At 41.7% G+C, this 23,343-nt stretch overlaps 1 protein-coding gene across 1 annotated transcript; it reads left to right on the forward strand.

Annotated features, from left to right (window-relative positions):
* The first annotated feature begins 3,177 nt into the window (after nt 1-3,177).
* On the forward strand, nt 3,178-17,558 carry Mrpl15 (mitochondrial ribosomal protein L15). The gene is made up of 5 exons (XM_052716129.1): nt 3,178-3,336; nt 4,173-4,327; nt 4,817-4,982; nt 10,271-10,394; nt 11,025-17,558. The coding sequence occupies exons 1-5, from the start codon at nt 3,232-3,234 to the stop codon at nt 11,360-11,362; spliced, it is 888 nt and encodes a 295-aa protein (XP_052572089.1). The 5' UTR covers nt 3,178-3,231; the 3' UTR covers nt 11,363-17,558.
* Nucleotides 17,559-23,343: the final 5,785 nt, after the last annotated feature.

Genomic DNA, 23,343 nt, shown 5'->3' on the forward strand with positions numbered 1-23,343 from the left:
ACTATGACTTGGTGTTTTCTCTTTTTGTTGTTGTTGAAATAAATATATTATTACTACAAGTCCTCTTTAACTATTTAAAACAGAATTTAGAGTAATGCCTAAAGCATATTCGTGTATAATAGATAACAATTGAGTGATTATAGAAATTTGTCATCATCATAGAGCTAGGACTGGTGATTTACTACACCCTTATGACACTCTTAATGACATAGATCAAACTCTTCAACTCATTCTCACAGTTTTATATGCTTAGCATATTGAATTTGAGGTAAACACAGCCTACAATTACAGACCAATATTTCCACTATTACTGACTGATGAATATTAGTTACATTATATAACCCACACAACAAAGAAAATGTGTTCTCACAAGAAATGCAACACCATAGTTTGTATTTTCTGAATCTCATTTACTCCATACAAATTCTTCCCAAAATAGAGAAGCCATTATTGGTATTAACACTCAAATGGAAGTTCATCATTTAATACAATGTATATATTTCTGTAAATTAAGGTACAGTTTGTAACTATATTTTGCAATTTTCTTCCCAAAAGTATTACTAAAAAAGATGATGGAAAATAATTAAAAACAACTATGAACTAGAACTATTATAGTTCTGTTTTTGTTGTTGTTGTTCTTATAAATTGAGTCTGGGCCTTATCTTTTTACCATTTTGTAGAACTAGTTTTGGTACTGGGTAGGCAAGGAATTAAGATACGAGGAAATGGGGGAAAACTGTGGTTGAATCTTTGCATCTCTGTTTCATACTTTCAGAATGCCCTCTGTGGGTAAATATTCTTGAAGCTGCCATTATGTTAAAGCATTACCAGAAATTAAAGCACCAGGGCATGTTCCCACTTATGTACACTAAGGAAGGGTCTGCATCCTCAAATGTGCTGATCAACCCACTTGCACTGTAATTTTGAATCCCCCCCCCATTCCATGGGCTTTCTTAGAGAATCATTGGAAGAAATATCCTTAAACGGAGATCCCATCCACCATGGAAGGTCATAAAAATTGTTCCTTTTTAAATATCATTCACTTAATAACTATTCCTAAGAATCTTAAAACCCAGCCGGGTGGTGGTGGCTTTAATCCCAGCACTCGGGAAGAGACAGGTGGACTTCTGTGAGTTTGAGGCCAAGACTCTACAGAGTGAGTTCCAGGAAAGGCACCAAAACTACATGGAGAAACCCTGTCTCGAAAAACCAAAATAAATAAATAAATAATAAATAAATAAATAAATAAATAAATAAATAAATAAATAAATAAAAGAATCTTAAAACTCCTCAAGGCAGAATTCAAGAGACTGCTCCCTACTTTTGGGCAGCGCACTCCAATCACTGGACTATTTGCTTATCTTTTTCAAATAAACTGTTCAAGTTATCTGTTACTTGACCGATTTTTTTTCTTTCCTTCAAAAAGACAAAAACTCAGGGACCCCATAATGTAGTGGTTCTTAATCTTAATACTGCAACCCTTTAGTACAGTTCCTTGTAGGTGGAGTTTTTGTCAGGGCTACCAGCCAGCTTACAAATAATCACACTGAGACTGATTAATTATAAATGCTTTGCCATTAGCTTAGGCTTGTTATTAACTAGCTCTTACAATTTAAATTAACCCATATTTCTTACCTACATTCTACTATGTGGCTCAGTACCTTTTCTCAGTATGGCACGCTCATCTTGATTCTCTGTGGCAACTCTGGTGACCCCCGCCCTCCTTCACAGTGCCCTCTCCATTTGGCCCTCCCACCTAAGTTCTTCCTGCCTACCTACTGACGAGTTGGTTCTTTATTAAACCAATGAGTGATACATATTCACAGTGTACAAAAGGATTGTTCTACAGCAGTTCCTCATGAACTGCCCCAAAGATAGAATTATTTTCATTGCTATTTCATAACTAATTTTGCGTATCTGGCATGCAACCCTTATGAAAGGGTCATTTGACTTCCTAAAGAGGTTGAGAACCACTGCAACAGTTTTGCTAATTAGTTTACAAGACTACAAGAGCCTATCTTATAAAAACAAACTTAAAATAAGTTGATTTTGGATTCTTCCGGATTTCAAACAACCTAGGAGCAATATTTAGATTGATTTCCTCTACTACGTTTCTTTTGGTTTGGCCAGTGCCTTGCTCATAAAAATATTTTTTTAAAGGCATGAATGTAACTTGTTTATGTAGCTGTTTTACAGTTGATTTGGAGTCTGGAAAGTTGGTTCAGCAGTGTAGTACTTACTATTTTTTCAGAGGACCTGCATTTGGTTTGGGGCAGCTCAAGCTGGCAACCACCTATAACTCCAACTCTAGAAGGAGGCCCTCTTCTGGCCTCTGCCAGTTCTTAAAAATACACATACACATGAAAACAAAACAAAAAAAAATCAAAACAAAACCTTTACAGTAACTTCAAAAAGGTTTAGTTAGATTTAGAAACAACTGCCCATTACAAATTGTCTCACCTTAACTATGTAATTGTTATTAAGAGCTAGCAGGAGCAACTCTCTTGCAAGACAGTGAAATGGCAAAAGAGTATCAAAAGGTACACGTTCTTTTCTATATTACTTGTATTAAGACAAGTATTTAAAATCATTTAGTTTTGGAGTCAAATATATGTTTGGCAGTATAAGTTCATTAGCTTTGAATCCTGGCTGTGCTGCTTGTTGTGAGAGCTGGGTCAGGGATTGGCTTAGTCAAATCTTCCTTACCTCTAGGGTGGCTGTTTATACACATCACAGAAGGCTAACTTAACGCGGTTTCTGGCACACAGCAGGTGCTGAGTATGGCCCTCACCACTAACTGTAAGGCAAGTTAGCAATTCAGTGATAGTCGGAGCAGGAAGATGAGCCAGGCATTGTAATAGATTACCAAAGCCCCAAAGCTAGAAACTGCTCACATTATTTTGGATTACTCTTCGCTTCATGAGACACGACTTTCAAAACCCAACGAAGAAGCCGAATTTTAACTCAAAAGATCCTCTAACGTTTCAGGGTGGAAGCGAACATTTTTCAGAACGTGGTACCAAAGCCTAAAAACAAAGCACGATCTCACAAAAATCGATGCCATTCCAAAAACTATACTAGCTCAGTTTCCCACTAAACTTGGAAACCGGAAGCGAGGGTCCGTATTCCGCGGTCCCCGGCGTGCTGTAGCGCGACAGGGGCGGGGCGAGGCCGTAAAGCAACGCCGAGCCCGCCCTGCCTCCCAGGGCGCCCTTGGAGAGACAGTGGGTCATGGCTGGCGTGGCGCGGGGCAGCGGGGCCAGCCTGGACCTGCTCCGGTCCCTGCCGCGAGTGAGCCTGGCCAACCTGAAGCCCAACCCTGACTCCAGGAAACGGGTAAACGGATGGCAGCGGTGCGGGAGTGCTGGGGCCGCGTCCCGGGGGTGGAGGACGCGTGTGGGCTCCGCGGGCCCTGGCCCCCTCCCGCGTGCGCCCCGTAGGAAGGCTTCTGCTTAAAACCACAGAGGTGCCAAGTATGCAGAGGGGACGCCCTGGGGAACTGCAGAATGATTCATCCAAATTACCTCTCAACGGAAGGCCTTTAGCAGAGTGCCTGTCATCATTATAAAGATTCTAACTGACTTTTTACTTCAGCTGTCTTACGTGAGCCCACGGCACAACTAGAAAAGCTGTTTTCTGTCACCTCTTATTGTAACTCAGTTTATTGTTTTTAGGAGGTGATAAAGTAAAGTAAAGGGAAGATATTGTTACGGAGTTAGAAAACACCGAAAGACCACCCGACTCTACCGTGTTGTAATAAGCCAGTTTTTAATTTAAGCTGCAGCTGTCCTTGGTTCCCGTGGTCGGATTTGGGACTGAGGCACAGCTTAAAAGGAGGAGGGCTTTTAAAGGCAGGTCACGATTACTTCATTTCTGTGGAACTCACAGCTACCTGAGAACTGCCTCACTCTGCCACGTAGGGAGTTTACAGAAACCAAAGCAAGCGGTTAATCAGTTTTACAACAGCTTTACCATTCTGGGGAGGGGGACAAGGACTCAGGGTTACCAGGAGCTTGTCTTTTAGGAGTTAGGAATGGGTTCGTAGCACAAAATGGATTTTTCCTTAGCTTTGCATGCAGTACCTTAACTGGTACTGGTTGGATGAATAAAAGGCATAGTAAAGGAATGTGCTATGAGGTGAACACAATCCTGAAACTCACTTTTCCTTGTAGGAAAGACGTCCAAGAGATCGGAGAAGAGGCAGGAAATGTGGCAGAGGCCATAAAGGAGAAAGACAGAGAGGAACTCGGCCCCGGCTGGGCTTTGAGGGAGGGCAGACTCCATTTTACATCCGAATCCCCAAATACGGATTTAATGAAGGACATAGGTAAGGGTGTTTTTTCTTTTGAAGTACAAATCCCTAATTTCCAACAAGAATTGCATAAATAAATAATTTGGTAGAAACCTTATATTTACTTAGAAGCAAACATGTGATACTGTTCCTCTGAATAATTTCCAGTAAGGAAACTTAACCTAGATTTTATGTGTGTGTGTGTGTGTGTGTGTGTGTGTGTGTGTGTGTGTATAAAATATGTTTATGGTATATTGTAGCTACCATTCTATAATCTGTTACTTTGGGTTAAACTTTTGTGAGTTTATTTGTTTGCGTGAATGAAGTAAATGTTTAGAGAGGTAAATTGTTTTTAGTGGAACAAAGGAAGCACTAACTAGTGTTTTATGTGTTTGTATTGTACTCATAAGTTTATTTTAAACCATCAGAAATGATGAAGGAAAACACAAAACAAAGCTTGTTGATTTGAAGAGGTTACAGGAAGATTACTTGGTGTTTTCTAAGTATTATGTTCCTGTTTTACAGTTTCAGACATCAGTATCAGCCTTTGAGTCTCAGGAGACTGCAGTATCTCATTGATTTAGGTCGAGTTGATCCAACTCAACCTATTGACTTAACCCAGCTTGTCAATGGGAGAGGTGTGACCATCCAACCACTTAAAAGGGATTATGGGGTCCAGCTGGTTGAAGAGGTAACTCTGGATTTGTTTTTTTTGCTTGTTTGTTTTGTTTGGTGTATAGACACTTTGCCATAATAGTCTTTCCTTATCTGTGAGGGACACATACCATGTGGATGCTTCACTGTGGTCATTACCAAACTGTATAAACTGTTTTCTTCTTTTTATATAGACATCTGATAAAGGTTAATTCATAAGTTAGGTATAGTGGGAGGTTAATAATAATTTGCTACAGTTGTTAGTAACCTTAACTTATGACTCTTTATTAAATGGAGAACTTCCATCTCTCTGCTTCAGTACACTATAGTTCCTCTTTGTCGTATCAGAATTGTCACCTTCACTTTTCTTGTACGTTGGGGCCATAATTTAGTGAGATAAGAGAGAAATATACAGTATTGAAATGCTATGGCAGGGTGATGGGTGGGTAGCAGATAGAGTGTAAAAATAATATAGAAAGGTGTAATTCTGTCAGGAAGGGATGGGGTTGAGCAGCACAAGACCTCCTCATGCTCCACAGAACAGTTTACACTCTAAAGTGTCCTAGAGATGCACTGTCCAGCTTGCACAGGGTCTTGGTTTGATTCCCAGCTCTGCAGAGCCAATAACTGAAACCATGGAATGTGAAACTGAGACTGCTCAATCAACCCCTTCTTGGGGGCTGGAGAGATAGATCAGTAGTAAAGAACATTGGCCAATCATCCACAGGACCTGGGTTCAAGTCCCATCATCCATATGGTCGCTCACAACCATCTGTAACTTCAGTCCCAGGAGATCCACCACCATTGATGGCCTTGATGGGGAACTGCATGCACATGATACACAGACAGTCATGCAGACAAAACACACATACACATATAATAAATACAAACATAAAAAATGTAGTTCATGCTAGCTGTGGTTACAGAAAGCTGATGTACATTCAGGCCACAGCTTGTCTTCTGCTTCTGTGGATCTGTACATCTCTCTCCCTCATTGAAAAAAAAATTCCTTAAAATTTTTTTTAGATTGTTTTGTTTTTGCTTTTCAAGGCAGGGTTTCTCTGTGTAGCTCTGGCTATCCTGGAACTCACTCTGTAGACCAGGCTGGCCTCAAACTCACAGAGATCATCAGGCTTTGCCTCCCAAGTGTTGGGATTTTTAAAGGTGTGCGCTACCACTGCCTGGCTAGATTTCTTTATTTTATATGTATGTGTGTTTTGCCTGTATGCATGTGTACCATAAGTATCCCTGGTGTCCCCAGAGTTCAGAAGAGGATGTTAGGTCCCCTGGAACTGGACTTATAGATAGTTGTGAGCCACCATGTGGCTCCCCCAACCCTGGAAGAGCAGCAAGTGCTCTTGACCTCCAAGCCCTCTTTCCAGCCCCCGGAAACATCTTTCTAGAATTATTTTTGTTGTTTGAAGCAGGATAGCTCTGGCAGGCTGTCCTCGAACTCACTGTGTAGACCAGGTTGGCCCCTGCCTTTGTCTCTTCAGTGCTGAGATGACAAGCATGTGCCACTACATCTGTTCACCTACCCCACACTTTTTAGAAAATAGTTTGCATTGCAAGGTGACAAGAGCCTGCCAGTAACTCAAGTGCAGCTTGCGGCCCTGTTCCCACTCTTAGAAGCACACTCTGTGTCTGCCTCTTCCTGCCCAAAGCGTTTTTTCTTTTTATTGTTTTTATATGTGTGTGTGTTTTGACTTCATGTATGTACCATATGTGTTCCTGGTGCCAGCTGAAGCTTTGGATCCCCTAGGACTGGAGTTACAGACACTATGAGCCACCATATGGGTTCTTGTAATAAAATCCTGGCTTTCTGGAACAGCAGCTAGCTCCCTTAACTGCTTAGCCATCTCTCTAGCCTCCCAACTAATTTTTCTTACTATCTGGTGCACAACTGTGCTTCCATTTCATCTTTCTCACTATCACCTGAGCCTTGTAAAGGTAGGTGCTTTATTATAGTTTCAATATTGACAATCTTAGCTCCAAAAGTTACTTAATATTTATGGAAAAAAGGAATGAATTTAATCCCATTTCAACTTCAGTGGAAATTTCTGTTATACTGATTGACCAACAATTCATAAATAGATCAACTACATAGCCAAATAGTAACTTAGTGTCCACTAGAGGGAAGCATATGCCCATGGAAGAACCTTTTCAAGTCCTTTGAGACTGTGAACCTAAAGATAAGCACTTTCCGGGTCTCATTCATTGTCTGATGTGGTAGATCACGCTTGTGATCCCAGCACTTGAAAGGCTGAGGCTAGAAGATTGCTGTAAGTTTGAGACTACTTTGAGCTACAAAGTGAATTCTAGGTGAGCCTTGGCTGCATTATAAAACCCTGTCTTAAAGAAAAACAAAACAAAACAAACCCTAATAAAACCTGTTAAGTTCATTTGGAAAAGCAATACTGAAGACATGATTGAGCCTCAATATTCTACTATGGATGTGTAAAGAAAAAGACATGTACTTCATAGAAAATTCCATAACCTTGGCAGTATTTAAATTGCATGTCTCAGTATGCTTTAGGTATGTGTATATTATGCTAGCAGACGTTATGCTGAAAATTCTACACTGAGCCAATGATGAATAAATATAGTCACACGGTTATTATAGCTTGTACATCGTTTGCCTTTTCTGAGTTGAGATTTGCAAGTAAATAGTGGATAATAAGATGGCTGTGATTTTAAGCACAGAATTATTTGGGAATATATGTTCTCAAGGAAAATAAAAGAAACCTGATTTGTAGACCTTCCTAAAAATGCAGTTTATAATACTTACAACCCTGGCACTAGCACCAGAGGAGAAGAGTGAGGTGGTGGAGCAGCAGAACCAGAGAAGTAGCAGAGGAAGCTTTTTTCTTTTGTTTTTTGAGACAGGGTTTCTCTGTGTAACAGCTCTGGCTGTCCTAGAACTAACTGTGTAGACCAGGCTGGCCTCAGACTCCTGGAGATCCACCTGACTCTGCCTCCTGAGTGCTGGGATTAAAGGCATGTGCCACCACTGCCTGGCCTCAGAGTAGTAATTGAAAGAAAAAAAAAATCACAAATTAATATGTGAAGTCCCTAGTTTTGAATCGACAGTCTGTTGATTGTAAAAGTGCACACCATTATCAAATATAAAAAGAAACTACATCCTATAGTTGATGGAATATTGAAATATATGAAATGTTCATAACGTGAGTGGGAATTAGTTTAGCCATACTAAAATGGCAAACGCAGTATGTTTTGAAGTTAGACAAATATTAGCATATCCTGAGTGACGGGACTTTAAGAAGCTCATTGCTTCATCTTCTAGTGTTAAACATTCTGGGGGAAAATAGATGCATCCTCCATTTTAGAGAGTATAATAAAGTTGGCAATGAGTACAAAATGGATTCCCCTCCCCCTTTTTTCCCTAAAGACAGCCAACCCCTTCAGTATTGTCAGATACTTTGTTTTCCAGGCTAGTCCAGACCCTTGCCTCCTCTATAACCTCCTGTTGCTTACTTAGGGATAAGGAAGACTTGTTTTTATTTTATTATTAAAATTTTAAAAATGTTTAATATGTATGTGTGTTTTATCTGTGTGTATGTCTATGTACCCCATATGTGTCTAGTGCCTGGGGAGGCCAGAAGAGGGCATCAGCATTGGATCCCCTGGAACTGAAGTTACAGATGGTTCTCAGGCACCATGTGGGTGCTGGTAATCAAACTGTGATCCTCTGGAAGAGCAGCCAGCACTCTTTGATTTGTTTTTAGTCTGTATAATGGAGCATAATGTTGTGGTTAAGAATAGAGATAGGCTGGTAAAATGGCTTTGTGGGTAAAGGCCACTCAGAGCTGGAGACATGTGTTTAATCCCTGGAATCCACATAAAGGTAGAAAGAACCACAAAATTGTCCTCTGACCTCAACATGCATGTCGTATGCTGTGATTACACACACACACACACACACACACACACACACACACACACACACACACACACACACACACACACACACACACACACACACACACACACACTGGAATTTTCCCAGGGGCCTGCCCTGAGAAGATTTCCTCCCAGAATCCTGGGGAAGACGCTTTGTCTGGTGTGGGGTTATCTTAGGGAAAAGAATCTATGTATACCATGCTCTTTTGTCCGTTTATTTTGTCTCTCTAAGACAAAATTCTATCTAAACAGCTTCAGGTTCTGTCCTGACATTCAGTTCCTCTCTATTACTTTTCCTGTCTTCTCATAGTCCTAACTAAGCTCCCATGCTTTTGACCTCATCTTCGTCCTCTGTTCCTTCACCTTCCATCTTTTCTTCCTTACTTCTTACCCCTGACTCTGAGAAACTCTGCCTTTTTCTCTTCTCTCTGGCCATGCGGCTCTATTTACCATCTACCCAAATTGGCTTGTTCCTTCTTGGCTACATGACTCTGCTCCTCTGGAATTCCACTTCAGTCTTTACTGCACCTGGTTATGCAAAAAGCCCTATTGTCCTGAGTCAGTAGCTCTGTGTTGCTACTAGGCCTGAAGGCAAGGGATGGTCTGAGCTTCATTTGCACAAGAAACAAAGCTATGCATCTGCAGCCTCCCTGTCTCCTAGGTCCTGCAGGGGTATTAGTTACCTAGTGGATCAGCAGTAGGTCTGAGAAGCTTAGCTGTTTGCCAATACGGCCTAGTAGTATATGGGCCCATAAGAATTTCATAGCAGAAAATAGCTGATATATATTAGTAAGATAAATAACACCAAATATTCCTTGTTAAATGGCTTCCTCTTGAAGGACACCTTGGTCAGTCAAGGTATAGCTTATTACATACAGCTGAATCTCTATTATATATTCTTGAGAAATTACTTTGAAATATATACTTTGAAAGAATGCAGATAGTGCTGGATATGTAGCTGATTGACAGAAGGGAAGACCTTGAGGTTCCATCCTCAGTATTAGAAAAAGGAAAATTCCAATTCAAAGCCTCTGACTAGAGTCTGGATTAGTATCCTAATTTTGTGTCTTGGATGAATTACTCAGTAGCCCATATGCCTTATTGTCCCCATCTGCATTTGGTATAGTAATAATCCTGGCTAGGATAAAATAGTGTACTACTAATGGAATATGGGGAAATGGATGCTTCTCTCAGTACCTACTAAATGCAGAAAATGGAAATAAGACAATCATTCCTACTTGCAGGACTTGGGAATTGGTGATGCATAATGGACCCCTAAGCGGAGGTAGTTCAGGATAGAATTGCAGGTACTTTGGAGGGGGAAGCACAGCTGAAAACAGACCTTGTGCTGATTTGCCTTCAGCTAAGCTATTTACTAACAGGCCTTGTTTTAACTTACGACAGGGTGCTGATACTTTTCAAGCAAAAGTTAATATTGAGGTACAGTTGGCTTCAGAATTAGCAATTGCTGCAATTGAAAAAAATGGCGGTGTTGTTACTACAGCCTTCTATGACCCAAGAAGTCTGGGTAAGTCTGTTTTGTGGTCAGTTTCTTCTTTATCTTACACTGCCTGTTTGCTTGACAGTTCTCTTTTGAGTGCTTCTGTCATGCTCACAGCTGCTCCTTTAGGTCTCCTTGAGCGCTGCACTCATGTACATGTAACACCACTGACTTAAATGGTACTCATAATTAAAACCAAAAGAAGTCTTAAAATAGATTTTTCAGAGGGGTGTTAGCTCATCTGAAGTGTTTAAAACCTTTCCTCCCTCCTTCTCCCCTCTCCTTTCTGTCTTCCTTTCCTTTTCAAATTATAAACTATTAAAAATGACTTTTTTCAGCCTAGCTTAGATAGCTCAGTAGGCAAGACCCCCTCCCTGCTCTGCAAGTCTTATCTGGGTTTGATCAGGTGGAAGGAGAGAGCCAATTCCTGAAAGTTGTCATCAGATCTCCATGTGCAGCATAGCACATAGGATAATAATAAAAAAATGAAAAAAATTATAAGGAGTTGTCTCCATTTTCTTACTTAAGCCTGTTTAACAAGAAGTTCTTGGAATTCAGTTCTCATCTCAGTAAATTAATAACTTAAGAATGTCCAACATAGTTATTATGTATAGAACCAGTCTTTACTTACATCTCTCTTTTTAAAATTGTTTCTAGAGATTCTGTGCAAGCCTGTTCCGTTCTTTCTGCGGGGACAGCCCATCCCAAAGCGAATGCTCCCACCGGAAGCACTGGTGCCGTATTACACTGATGCCAGAAACCGGGGCTACCTGGCTGACCCTGCCAAGTTTCCTGAAGCAAGACTTGAACTTGCCATGAAGTATGGCTACGTGCTTCCTGATATCACGAAAGATGAACTCTTCAAAATGCTTAGTGCTCGGAAGGATCCAAGGCAGATCTTCTTTGGTCTTGCTCCTGGTTGGGTGGTGAATATGGCAGATAAGAAAATTCTAAAACCTACAGATGAGAATCTCCTTAAGTATTACAGCTCCTGAACTCTCTTCCAGTAAGCAGATGTGTTGAGAACCAGACAGGAGCTGAAGCAAGGCTTCTTGTGGGTCTCCAATCTTCGGGGTTGATAGCAGCCATCAGTGTGGTCAGTTCTGATTTAAATCACAGGCAGCAAAAACTGCATAGAGAAACTGGACCTTTTTGGGTATATGTCTCAAAAATTCAAATGGGGACGGTCTTTAGAAAGGTGGGTTTTAAAAAATTATTTAAAATCATCTTCCCTCTGTTTTTGTTTGTTTTGAGGCAGGGTTTCTCTGTATAGCGCTGGCTGTCCTGGAATTGTAGTGTAGACTAGGCTGGCCTCAAACTCACAGAGATCTGCCTGCCTCTGCCTCCCAAGTGCTAGAATTAAAGGTGTGCGCCACCACTGCCAAGCCTAATTTTAACTACTTTAAAACATCTTTTTACTGTCCATCTTTTTATGGTCTTTTCTTACCTGTTCAGTTAGAATGAAGGGCAAGTGTAGAGGATTGATTAGTAGGCTGGGAGCAGGTGCTAAGGAGCTTTGGTTCTTTTTTACACAGTAGCCCCAGGGAAGCTCTGCTACCCACTGTTAAGATAGTCCCCAACAGGGATGGAGATGTTCAGAATGTGACTGACAGCTGGTGAGTAGTGGAGCTAGAGAAAGAAAGAGCACAAATGAATTAATTTTCACAGCACTGGTAAGTATAGATAATGATCAAACCATTACCATTTTTCTTGAAGATAGTGTTCCAATTGATAAAAATTTATCTCAGACTTCAAGACATTTCAGTTAAATTTAGAAAACTTGTTCAATGATTATATAAGCCATATGGAAATAGGGATTTTGTTTTAGGTGGTGGTTTTTAAAAGACAGGCCTTGATCAAGATCCTGAGCCCTAGCAATTCTCTTGCTTCAGCTTTCCTAGCAGGTGGGACTACTGTGCCCAGCTTAAACTCAGTTACTGCAAAAGATTCAGAAGTGAACAAGCTTTTCAAAGAGAAATTGTGTTCAAATCTTGTAAAAGCTTAATTTACTTTAAGTGATTATAGTTTTTGTTTGTATGAAACAGGGTCTCATGTATCCCATGCTATCCTTGAATTACTGATTCTTTCTTCCCATGTGTTGGGATTACAGCATGAACCACCATGCCTTGTTGAGCAATTAAACATTGATCCTGAATAATTCATTATAGTTATCCCACAGTTAAAATGATCCTTAAAATAAAACCCCAAAACTCATAAATCATGCAGTGTATTTTTTATTGACTTTTATACCTTATGTTTTGCTGACCTGGGCTCTAGTTTATAAAGTGGTACACATGCCTCGAGTGTGTTTCAGTTTTCATTCAGGATTGTGTAGGTTTTTGGTTTTTTTTTTTTTTGGTACAAACTCTAGTAAGAACCAGGAGCTAAGGAGAATCATCCTTAGACCAACTTCGGTGATTGAATTTGGAACTTTTTTTTTCTTTTTGAGACAGGGTTTCTCTGTGTATCCCTGGTTTCCTCGAACTCTCTTTGTAGACCAAGCTGGCCTTGAACTCAAAGATCTGCCTGTCTCTGCCTCGCCAGTGCTTGGATTAGAGGCATGCGCCACCACCACCTGGCTGTAATCAATTCTTAAAACATGTTTGTATTTTTCAGAGACCTGGTTAGTTTTAGCTCTGCTGGTAGGAACTCCAGATCCCACAGCGTGAGTGAAGCAGCGCTGCGCTCACAGGTGAAGTGCTAGGCTGTGTTGCAGTTGGTGTCAGCTGTGCTGGCAGCTGCTCCTTGGTAAACTGCTTTCTGATAGTGAGGTCTAAATAGAGCCAGGAAGCAGCAAGCCAGCTTTTTCTAAGCAAAGTTAGAAGCTTCCACTTAAAACTTCGGTTTGTAGCTGTTGGCCAGACCTTGAATACAGTCCTGTTCTGAAGGGGCTAGATGATGGTCTTGGGTAAAAAGTCCAGTTAAAAGTGATGAGTAAGCAGAGCGATGGTGACCCACACTTTAATCCCAGCAGAGGCAGGCAGATCTCTGTGAGTTTGAGGCCACGCTGGTCTACAGAGTAAGTTCCAGCACAGTCAGGGCTACATGGAGAAACCCTGTCTTGGGGAAAAAAGTGATGAATGCGAAAGTGAACACATTGAATAGCCAACAAGGAGTTTCACATCTTCCCACTGAACTTCAGCTCGGATGAATTGACTTATATCAGACAAACGAGAAGTGGAGAAGTCTTTAATTATGCATCTGGAATGTTGAATTCAATGCTTTACTTTTTGGGGGGTTGGGGTCCTTACTAAGTCCCTTGCTGGCCTAGAACTCTGTAGACAGAACTGGCCTCAAACTGAGATCTGCCTGCCTCTGCCTCCTGAGACTGGGATTAAAGGCGTGCACCACCTCTGCCTGGCAGTACATATCTGCCTTGGAAACATTTTCATTGTAAAACTATGTTATGCTTCCAATATTATGTATTTTAAAAGATACATTTGAGGAGCTGGAGAGGTTGCTCAGAGGTTAAGAGCACAGGCTGTTCTTCCGGAGGTCCTGAATTCAATTCCCAGCAACCACATGGTGGCTCACAACTATCTGTAATGAGATCTGGTGCCCTCTTCTGGCCTGCAGCCATACGTGCAGGCAGAACACTGTATACATAAATAAATCTTTTTAAAAAGAAAATACATTTGAGTAGTCTAAGGGGAAAGAGCTAACAGGACACAATGAAGACTGCAAAGAATGTCCAGGTAAAAAGAAAATGTGTTTTAACTGTCAGTGGTGAGTCCCTATGGGTTAAGAATTGATACATTTTGGGCTAGAGAGAGATCTCAGCTATTCAGGGCCAAGGCTTACAACCAAAACTTCAAGGATTAAGTACATTTTATTGTTTTTAAGTAATGGCTGGAAAAAAAAATTCTTAAAACTCTGTATCAGAACAAAAGTTCTTACTTGTTTTGAACATGATTATAGTATTGAAGTATTTTAGTTTTGTAGCTCAGCTTAGCTTCAAACTTGTCATGTAGTAGAGGGCAACCTTAAACTCCTGCCTCTACCTCCTTACAGCTGGGGTTACAGAAAGTCTGCCTCTGCACCCAGCTATTGAAGGTTTAATAGGACCAAAGGTTCACATTCTGCTACTTTTACACCCCTGTTTCTCAGAGGTCCCAGAACCAGTTCTCTTTAAGTCAAAGGATAGATTGTTGATAATGTTGGGGCTCTTCTTGCCTCAGTTTATTTCATTTATTTTTGGTAGTGGAGGTTGAATCCAGGCCTTGTGTGCTGAGCTCAATTTAATCCCTGAGCTGTCCTCCAGCATACAACATTGTTTTAGATAGGCTCCTGAGCACTTTACTGCTTGGGGATTATGCTGAGCCTTGCTAGCCTTGGGTTGTTTAAAGTGAGGTGCATCCGCAGACAAGTACTTCCCCTTTGTTAAACTGAAGGGCAGTGTCAGTCTAAAGCAACAAGAGGTGTGTGACAGACACCAGTGCTTCACACGCCTGGTGACACTACCCTCCCTCTGCCTCCAGCACCAGCTGTAGCACCTCAGTGAGGGACACAGGTGCTTCCTTGATCCGAGGAGAATTTTGACCTCAGCCTATCTGCATAGAAATGAATTTCCTTGTAAAGACATCCTGTAACAGTATGTGTATGGGGTGTGGGAGTGAAAGATCCTGTTGGGTGTGCTGTAGCCTAGGTCAGTTTCTGCCTTGCCTCGAGCACAACTTTCCTTTGGTGATGCAGTTTACCATTGTAGGTCTCAGACACTGCCTCCACAGGAAAAGTTCTTCGTGGGAAGTGAGAGAGGATGTTAGTCACCTCAAGGAGACCATACTGCAGCCTTCCATCTGAAAACGTGCTTTGAGGGTCCTTGGACTCTCCTCTCCCATCCCGCTAAGCAGAAGGACTAACTGCCCTCTCCACATTCATAGCACTGACAGCCAACATGGGCTTTCTTCATTTGGTTGTCTTTGGTGGCCTACAGGTGGAAGGAAATTGGGATAGAGTGATAAAGGGAAAAATAAAAACAGGAAACAGATGTCTGGTGATGTAGAATGTTTATTTGGAGAAAGGGACTTTTTCACAAACAGCTGTATCCGGGTTGTGATACTGTAACCCCACAACTCATTCTCAGCCAAAAGGGCATGTTCCATGAAATTCGTCTGGTATACTCTAGGCTTTGTGCCATTTAAAGCGGCACAGAAGAGAGGAACAGTAGAAAGTGGTAGCTATAAGAGTTCCTGTCACTTGAGAATCTACTTTAGAAGCAATAAGATTTCAGTTTAGATCTGTCCTTTCCTGGAATGTGTCTTCATCTGTTCTCATATGACTTTTGGTGGCCAAACCCCAAAAACCTTGAGTTAATTTATGTTTTAAAAGTGGTTTTTAGGGCCAGGCATAGTTGTATATGCCTTTAATCCCAGCACCCAAAAGGTGGATCTGAGTTCAAGGCCAGCCTGGTCTACAAAGTGACTGTCTCCAAAAGCCAAAACAAAAACCACAAAACTATTTCTAAGACTGGGGAGACAGCTTGAGTGGGTACTGTATATGTTCAAGCTCTAGCACTTATGTGGACCATATGAACAGTGTACATGGGCATCAGAGGGCGAGTAGATCCCTGCAGGCTCACTGGTGGCCCGTTTAGCCAAATGGAGAGCTCCAGGTTCAGTAATAAGAGACCTTCATCAGAAGTGGGCTAGAGAGTGGGAAGTGTCAAATGGGAGCAGTACTGCTCATTTCACCTTGGTTAGAGAAGAGGACTCTGACCATAAGGGTTGTCTATTGGGAGACCTTGCTGCAAGCAAACCATGGCACAGTATAGCTGTCCTATTCCGTGCCTGGACCTGCAGAGTCATCTGGGTGGAACACAAGTCTAGGGCTTAAAGCAGGACTAGATGTGAGACTTTGCATGTGGTTTATTCTCTGCCTCATTTTGACCATCTGAGAAATGGAATGTAAAATACAAATCGGTTTGTATAAAATACAAATTATCTTAGGGTTTCTACTGATATAATAAACACCATGACCAAAATGGTGTTGGGAAGAAAGGGTTTATTTGGCTTGTACAGCACTGTCATTGAAGGAAGTCAGTACAGGAACTCAAACAGTTGGAACCTGGAGGCAGGAGCTGATGCAGAGGCCATGGAGGGAGGGGTGCTGCTTACTGGCTTGCTCCTCAATGTTTGCTCAGCCTGTTTTCTTATAGAACCCAGGACCACCAGCCCACCACAGTGGGCCAGACCCTCCCCCATCAATCACTAAGAAAATACCCTACAGGCTTGCCCAGCTGGATCTTATGGAGGCATTTTCTTAATTGAAATTCCTTCATGTCAGATGACTATGACAAGTTGACATAAAACCAGACAGAACAATTATGAGAATTGAAAGCAGTCAGTGTTTGTAAAGCATGGAACACATGACTTGCCTTGTCTGCTGAAGTACTGGTGAATTAGTGTGTTCTAGTCCTTATGTAGCTGCTATCCTATGGCTACTACTTCCCTTCCTCTTAAAAGATTTACATATAGACTGTGTTTAGCCTTTTGTAAGTTGTGCTTAAATCTTACTGATGATAAGAACATGCATGACAGACTTTACTACTTTTAGCAGGAGCTAAAAATACATTTAGAAGAGGCAACATAGCAGAGGCAGAACCTGAGGATAAAGTTGAATTTCTGACTTGATCACTGATTTCCTTTGCAAAACCAGAAGGGCCCAAATTATTTTTGAAGAATATTTGTATATATTTGTGTGCTAAAGAAGCATACATCATGAAGAATATTTGGGTATTTGTGTGTGCTGAAGAGGCATACATCATGAAGAATATCTAGTGTTTGTGTATTTGTGTGTGCTGAAGAGCCATACATCATGAAAAATATGTGTTTGTGTATTTGTGTGCTGAAGAGCCATACATCATGAAGAATATCTAGTGTTTGTGTATTTGTGTGTGCTGAAGAGGCATGCATTTGGTGATAAAAGGACAACCTACATGAGGTGGTTCTCTTCTTCCATCACCTGCATTCCAGAGATTGAGCTTAAGTCATCAGTGTTAATATTCTGACCCGCCCCTTGGCATTGCCCTGCGTCCTGACGTAAAAGCCTCATTTTAAGGAAAAACTCCTTCCTCTCTCTTCCACTTATCCTCCTACGAGGTGCACACCCTTAACCCCCTTCTCTCTTCCTCTCTATCTCTCTTTTTCCAATCTTTCTCTTCATCTCTCTATTGTAATAAACTCTCCACATGGATGCAGTGTCTGGGTTGTGAATTACTGGCCACCACTGCTGCCATGCCTACATGGCATGCATCTGCCCAGTCCGCTGCTGTATCTGCCTAGCATGCCAGCATGTTTCCCTGCATTCGTGGATACCCTCAGTGTCCCCCATGCAAATTCATAATAATCAGGCTTGGTGGCAAATGCCTTTACCCAGTGAGCCATCCTGCAGGACGTACTAATTCCTAAAAGCACCATCCCTGTATGAAAAAGATACCACAAGGGAGAGGAAGGCCTTTAAGATAATCAGATTCTAGACACAAAACTGCAGAAGGGAAGAGAAAGGTGCCAGTTGTTTGCGACCTGGGCATTGTGTTTATAAATAGCTGATTTCATTCCCACCAATTTAGAGTCTTCTATCTTAATGTAAGATTTGTAAGGATAAGAGCAGTTTAAATTTCTCATATTTGGCTGTTCATTCTAAGTTTTGTTTAAAGGATGTGCACATGGGAAATCAGGTCTAGATAACACAGTAAAAACAATGCCAACAAATGTGGTCAGGAGGGCTTGCTGTGTGAGGATGAAGACTTGAATTGGAATACTCAGCAACTGTGTGAGAAAGCAGCCATGGCTGCACATGCCTGTAACTAGCACTATGGAGAGTGAATCCAGGAGCGCCTGGGGCTCCAGGGACACCAGCCTAGTGAGAGAGACCTGTCTGGAGGAGATAAGTTTTGGAAAGGTAATGGGGCAAATACCGGTCACCCTCATTTGGTCTCTGTACACATGGAAGTGGGTGCAATCACCCACATATGTGCATAGACATCACACACATACTCCCTATCCAAAATAGCCTTTTAAAAGAATTTAAATTTTATTATTCAGATTTAATTCAAAAGCTTTCACTTTTTATTTAAAAGAAAATTTTGATTTTCAATAATGGAAATTACTTGTTCGGATTTATTTTTATTTTTTAAGCTATGCACATATTAAGAAAAAAAAAAAAAAGAACGTAAAGTGCTCTCTCTCCCCCCTCTCTCCCCTCTATACTATACTACACTATACTAAGATGTATAGTGTTCTGCCTGCATATACCTGCATATATGGCTGCAGGCCAGAAGAGGGCACCAGATCTCAGATGGTTGTGAGCCACCATGTGGTTGCTGGGAATTGAACTCAAGACCTCTGGAAGAGCAGCCAGTGCTCTTAACCACTGAGCCATCTCTCCAGCCTCTGTTCCAGATCTCTTCCTCTCATTTGATCGGTAGGCTTGTGGCTACCTGCCTGGAGTAGCGATTGAGAATCAAATGTTGCCTTTTGCTTGGACAAACTCTGGCAAGGTTCAACAGGAGTTACCTTTGAAATTCTTTCAAATGAAAACTTCAAAAAGAAGTAACTTTCGAGATGCCTTCCAACTCAGTTTCTCCAGGGAAGAGTGGGAGTCTCAGAAGTTGATACCGTTTCAAATAGACAAGACTGCCCCCTGGTGGTCAAATGTGAGCATTCTTCAGGGACTTTCCAGGTTTGATGAATGGTATTAAATATTCATGAGTTTCTACATTCAACAGTCTTCAAGTGCACACACAGAACACAATGCCAGAGATACTGAAATTGGAAGAGCAGTCACATCAGAGGCACAGACACTAGGAGACCCAAATCATTAAAATACAATATGCAGAATCCGAAGTAATTAGCCCTATGCTCTGGTTTGCCTTTATTTTCAAAGGGATTAGAACTTGGGTCTACTAACAAACCGAAGTTCTGTATTAGTAATAGATGGTGACCACAAAACATTAAAGAAAGGCAACCAGATCCCAGGTTGTCGCAACTGGTTTCACAGTGACTTTCCTTGATTTCCCAGAAACTATTGATCCCATTATCTCTATTTTAGAAGTTGATGTTCTTCTTTCCCAAACGAATATTATAGTAACCACCAGCATGTTAAGGCTACACATCTGACAAGCTCCTGCTTCTTGGCATACTATTCATACAGAGTGAAGTCTCAGAGAGTGTATACTCACATGCCAGTGTGGAACACAGGAGCAGAGTGGTCCATAAGCCAGGTTAGCCAGCACCGTTGAGCCCAGCAGGCTTGCCAGCAGGGTGGTGTGAATAGTGAGTGGCACTTCTCTCTTAGGGCTGGTGCTCAGCATACAAGAAGGGACATTTAAACCAATGTGCTAATGGAAGCCTGGGAATTTTTTTTTAATTTAAAGAAAAGATCTTTCTATAAAGTCTAAACTGGACATGAACTTGACCCTCTGTCTCAACCTCTGGAGGGCTGGGATTACAAACATGCCTCACTAAGCCTGGTTGGCATCCACCAACAGATTACACAGCAGATTATACAGGGCTAATGAGATGTCTCAGTGCACAAAAAATGTTTTCCAGTGAATCCTATTGATTTGAGTTCAATTCCTAGAACCCATGTAAAAGGTGGAAGCAGAGACCAACTCACATGTGCCAAGGCACTTCTCCCACACCATGCAGGCACACAATAATACATTTTTAAAAAGTTAAAAGGACTTATTCAGGGAAGAATGATTCAGAATTGCAGAGGGGATACTAATTTTCTGACTACTCAAGTATCCTTGGGAACTGATACAGCTGGAGGTGACCATTGGTACCAACTGGCCTCTGATTTCATTCCTGGATAGTTCAGTGATCTCCCCAGACCAGTAGCCTGGACATTCTTTATGATTTGATCTATGCCAGTCACTAAAAGGCAAAATAGAATCCGAAAATATTACTCTTTAGGCTGTTTGAAAAGTAAGGCAGGAAGCTAGGCATGGTAGCACATACCTTAATCCCAGCATTTGAGAGGCCGAGGCAAGTGGTTCTCTGTAAATTCAAGGTCGGTCTTGTCTACATAGTACATTCCAGGACAGCCAGAGTTAGGTAAGAAGACACTGTCTCAAAAACCAACAAATAAAAGGCAGGGAATGAAGGAGTGAGTAAGTTCTTAGACTCTGAGTAAAAGAGTAGAGGTTAAACATTCAAGGGAGGCAATTGGGCGTTCATAGCTGTTAATCCAACATTCCTGATACACTGAAATCAATCTCATGTAGAAAGGCAGAAAATAAGTTTGACTTATGGATTCCTTTTTTTTTTTTTTTTTTTTTTTTCTTTCAAGACAGGGTTTCTCTGTGTAGCCTTGGCTGTCCTGGAAATAGCTCTGTAGACCAGGCTATCCTAGAACTCACTTTGTAGCCTTGGCTGTCCTGAAACTCCCAGAGCTCCACCTGCCTCTGCCTCCCAAGTGCTGGTACTAAAGGCTAGCACCACTGCCCAGCTGTGAATTACTTTTTAAATATATGGTCCTGGCGCTCAGTTCACAGCCCACAGCCTCACACATGCTAGGGAAAGCTCTACCACTGAAACATACTGTCAAAGAACCTTAATGTATAAGATTATCTTTACATATCGATAAAATTTTCTGACTCTGTAGCCCAGACTCATTGAATTTTGCCATATTCATATTAAATTAAGCCCTCCCAACACAGTGTGGTCATGGGACAGCAGTGCTGGCCTCCTCTGGGATCTTGTTGACATGTTTTTTGGGCACATGGGAACTGTATCTATGTCCTCTAAAGCCTTGGACATTAGAAAACATTGAAATAAGAGGCACACCTGCCACTGTTAAAAGGAACCTGTGGTAAACATGGCTATCCTGCTAAGCAGAAAGCAGAACCAGAGGGTCCAAGACTGAGAGACACTCAAACTCCTGAATAAGAGTCTTACTTTAACAAGATCTCAAAATGATTTCCATACACGTTAACTAAAGATTGCAAAGCTCTGTTAATAGACACCATACCATGCCTTTAATTAAAGTGTATGGAAACAAAGACAAAACAAAGCAACTGCTAACCATGCTAATATTACTGCAGTGTCACATGTGACCACTAGGCGGCAATATTTCCTAAAATTTCATATACTTAGGCTGTTCAGACTCTGCTGTAATTGTTTTTTATTTTTGTTTGTTTTCAGAGACAGGATTTCTCTATGTAATCCTGACTGTCCTGGAATTCACTATGTAGACCAGGCCAGCCTCGAACTCAGACTGCCTCTGCCTCCCGAGTGCTGGGATCAAAGGTGGTGCGCCACCATACTTGGCCTGTAATTGTTTTTTTTATAATTAACCATTTTAAATTGACAAAACATTTTGCTTTTTAAAGAAAGAGAAAAAAGATTAAAAAATGTGACATATAATAAGAAAATTTTGCCTGATACAATATTATGGATGAAAAGGTTTAAAATTTTCTCCATTAAAATAAAAATAATTAAAACAAACAATACAAAACCAACAGTCAGAACCCCTGAAACAACATGCTGCTCTACAAGTCCAGGTAAATATTTGAAAATAATATTGCACTATTTGTATTATAGATTGGGATGAAGATGCAATAAAAAATAAGTAAGTCAAACTGAAAAACACTTGATCTAAGCTGTGTTTGTGTGTGTGACTGATTTCAGGAAGCAAACTCATTAAAGAGATGAAAAATACATCCAGGATGGCGTCATTTTATAATGACATAAATAAACTGCTGAGCCTTCAGCCTATCACACATCATCATCAAAGACATCCAGTCAAGGTCACTGGTAAAAATGAACTTCCTGCTTCTTTCCTTTAGAATAAACAAAGAATCTATAAATTGAGACCTCAGGCCTACAGCTACAGAGAGAGCCAAGCAAGAGCAGCCACAGGACACACGGTGACAGGCATCTCAAGCTTTGCTCCTATGCCTCAGTACTGTCCTGGCCCAGCCCAGAAGATGCCAAGCCCTCTCCCTCGCCATCTCCAGGTTTAGTGGTAGTTTTCTGAGTTTGTGTCAAGCCAAATGTCCTTATTTCTACCAGCCAGTGGGCCTCCTTCAGTCCTCAGGGAGGAACATGGGGTTCCTTTTGCAAGTTCCCTAGGACTGTGGGTGGATGGAACACTCAGAAGGAGAAATGAGAAATCCAGAGAGGGACAGCTCAGCAGGAAGGGGCACGCCCATGTTAAACCTGGCATCAGAGCTCCAGGGGTTGAGAATGGTGACGCTCCCCTGTCCTGTTTCCCGGACTGTGTCTTGCACAACCTTTAAGTACTACTTGACAGTATTTTCAACAATTTAAAAGCCTTACATCTTTTGGCCCAAAGCCAGGTTCTAAGCTACATGTGACACTGTGACACTGGACTCTGGAACAAGTGCCTCTGACTTCTGCATGCCTGCCTCCTAGAACACATGGCAGCTGCACCTGTCTTCAGCTGTCTCTGCAGCCTTGCACTTGCCAAACTGAGATTTCAAAACAGTCCTGAGATCATTCCTTTAGAAGTTCCAAGTTTCTTCTGGTTGTGTTGGTGTCATCTGCAGAAGCAAGATGCCAAAGGGGATGCCACCGTTTGGAAAACGTTGAAATGACTGTTGTGCCTCTAAGGCTTTCCATCTTCAGAAGTCATGGACCTGTGGTAAGCACGGCTACCCTGCCAAGTTCAGGCAAAAGTAGAACTAGAGTGAACTACCAGGACTGGGCTAAAGAGGCACGTAGAAACTATAACAGATTCAGACGTGGATTCCTGGGAGGAACAGCAGCTAACGCTGAGAGGGTGCTGCTGTGCAGGGTCGGCTCATCACCGAGAGGGTGCTGCTGTGCAGCATTAGATCATCACCGAGAGGGTGCTGCTGTGCAGGGTCGGCTCATCACCGAGAGGGTGCTGCTGTGCAGCATTAGATCATCACCGAGAGGGTGCTGCTGTGCAGCATTAGATCATCACCGAGAGGGTGCTGCTGTGCAGGGTTGGCTCATCACCGAGAGGGTGCAGCTGTGCAGCATTAGAT

This window comes from Peromyscus californicus, unplaced genomic scaffold (assembly GCF_007827085.1).
Source record: "Peromyscus californicus insignis strain IS unplaced genomic scaffold, ASM782708v3 Scaffold_5__1_contigs__length_169319896, whole genome shotgun sequence".
In the NCBI taxonomy this organism is placed as follows: Eukaryota; Metazoa; Chordata; class Mammalia; order Rodentia; family Cricetidae; genus Peromyscus; species Peromyscus californicus.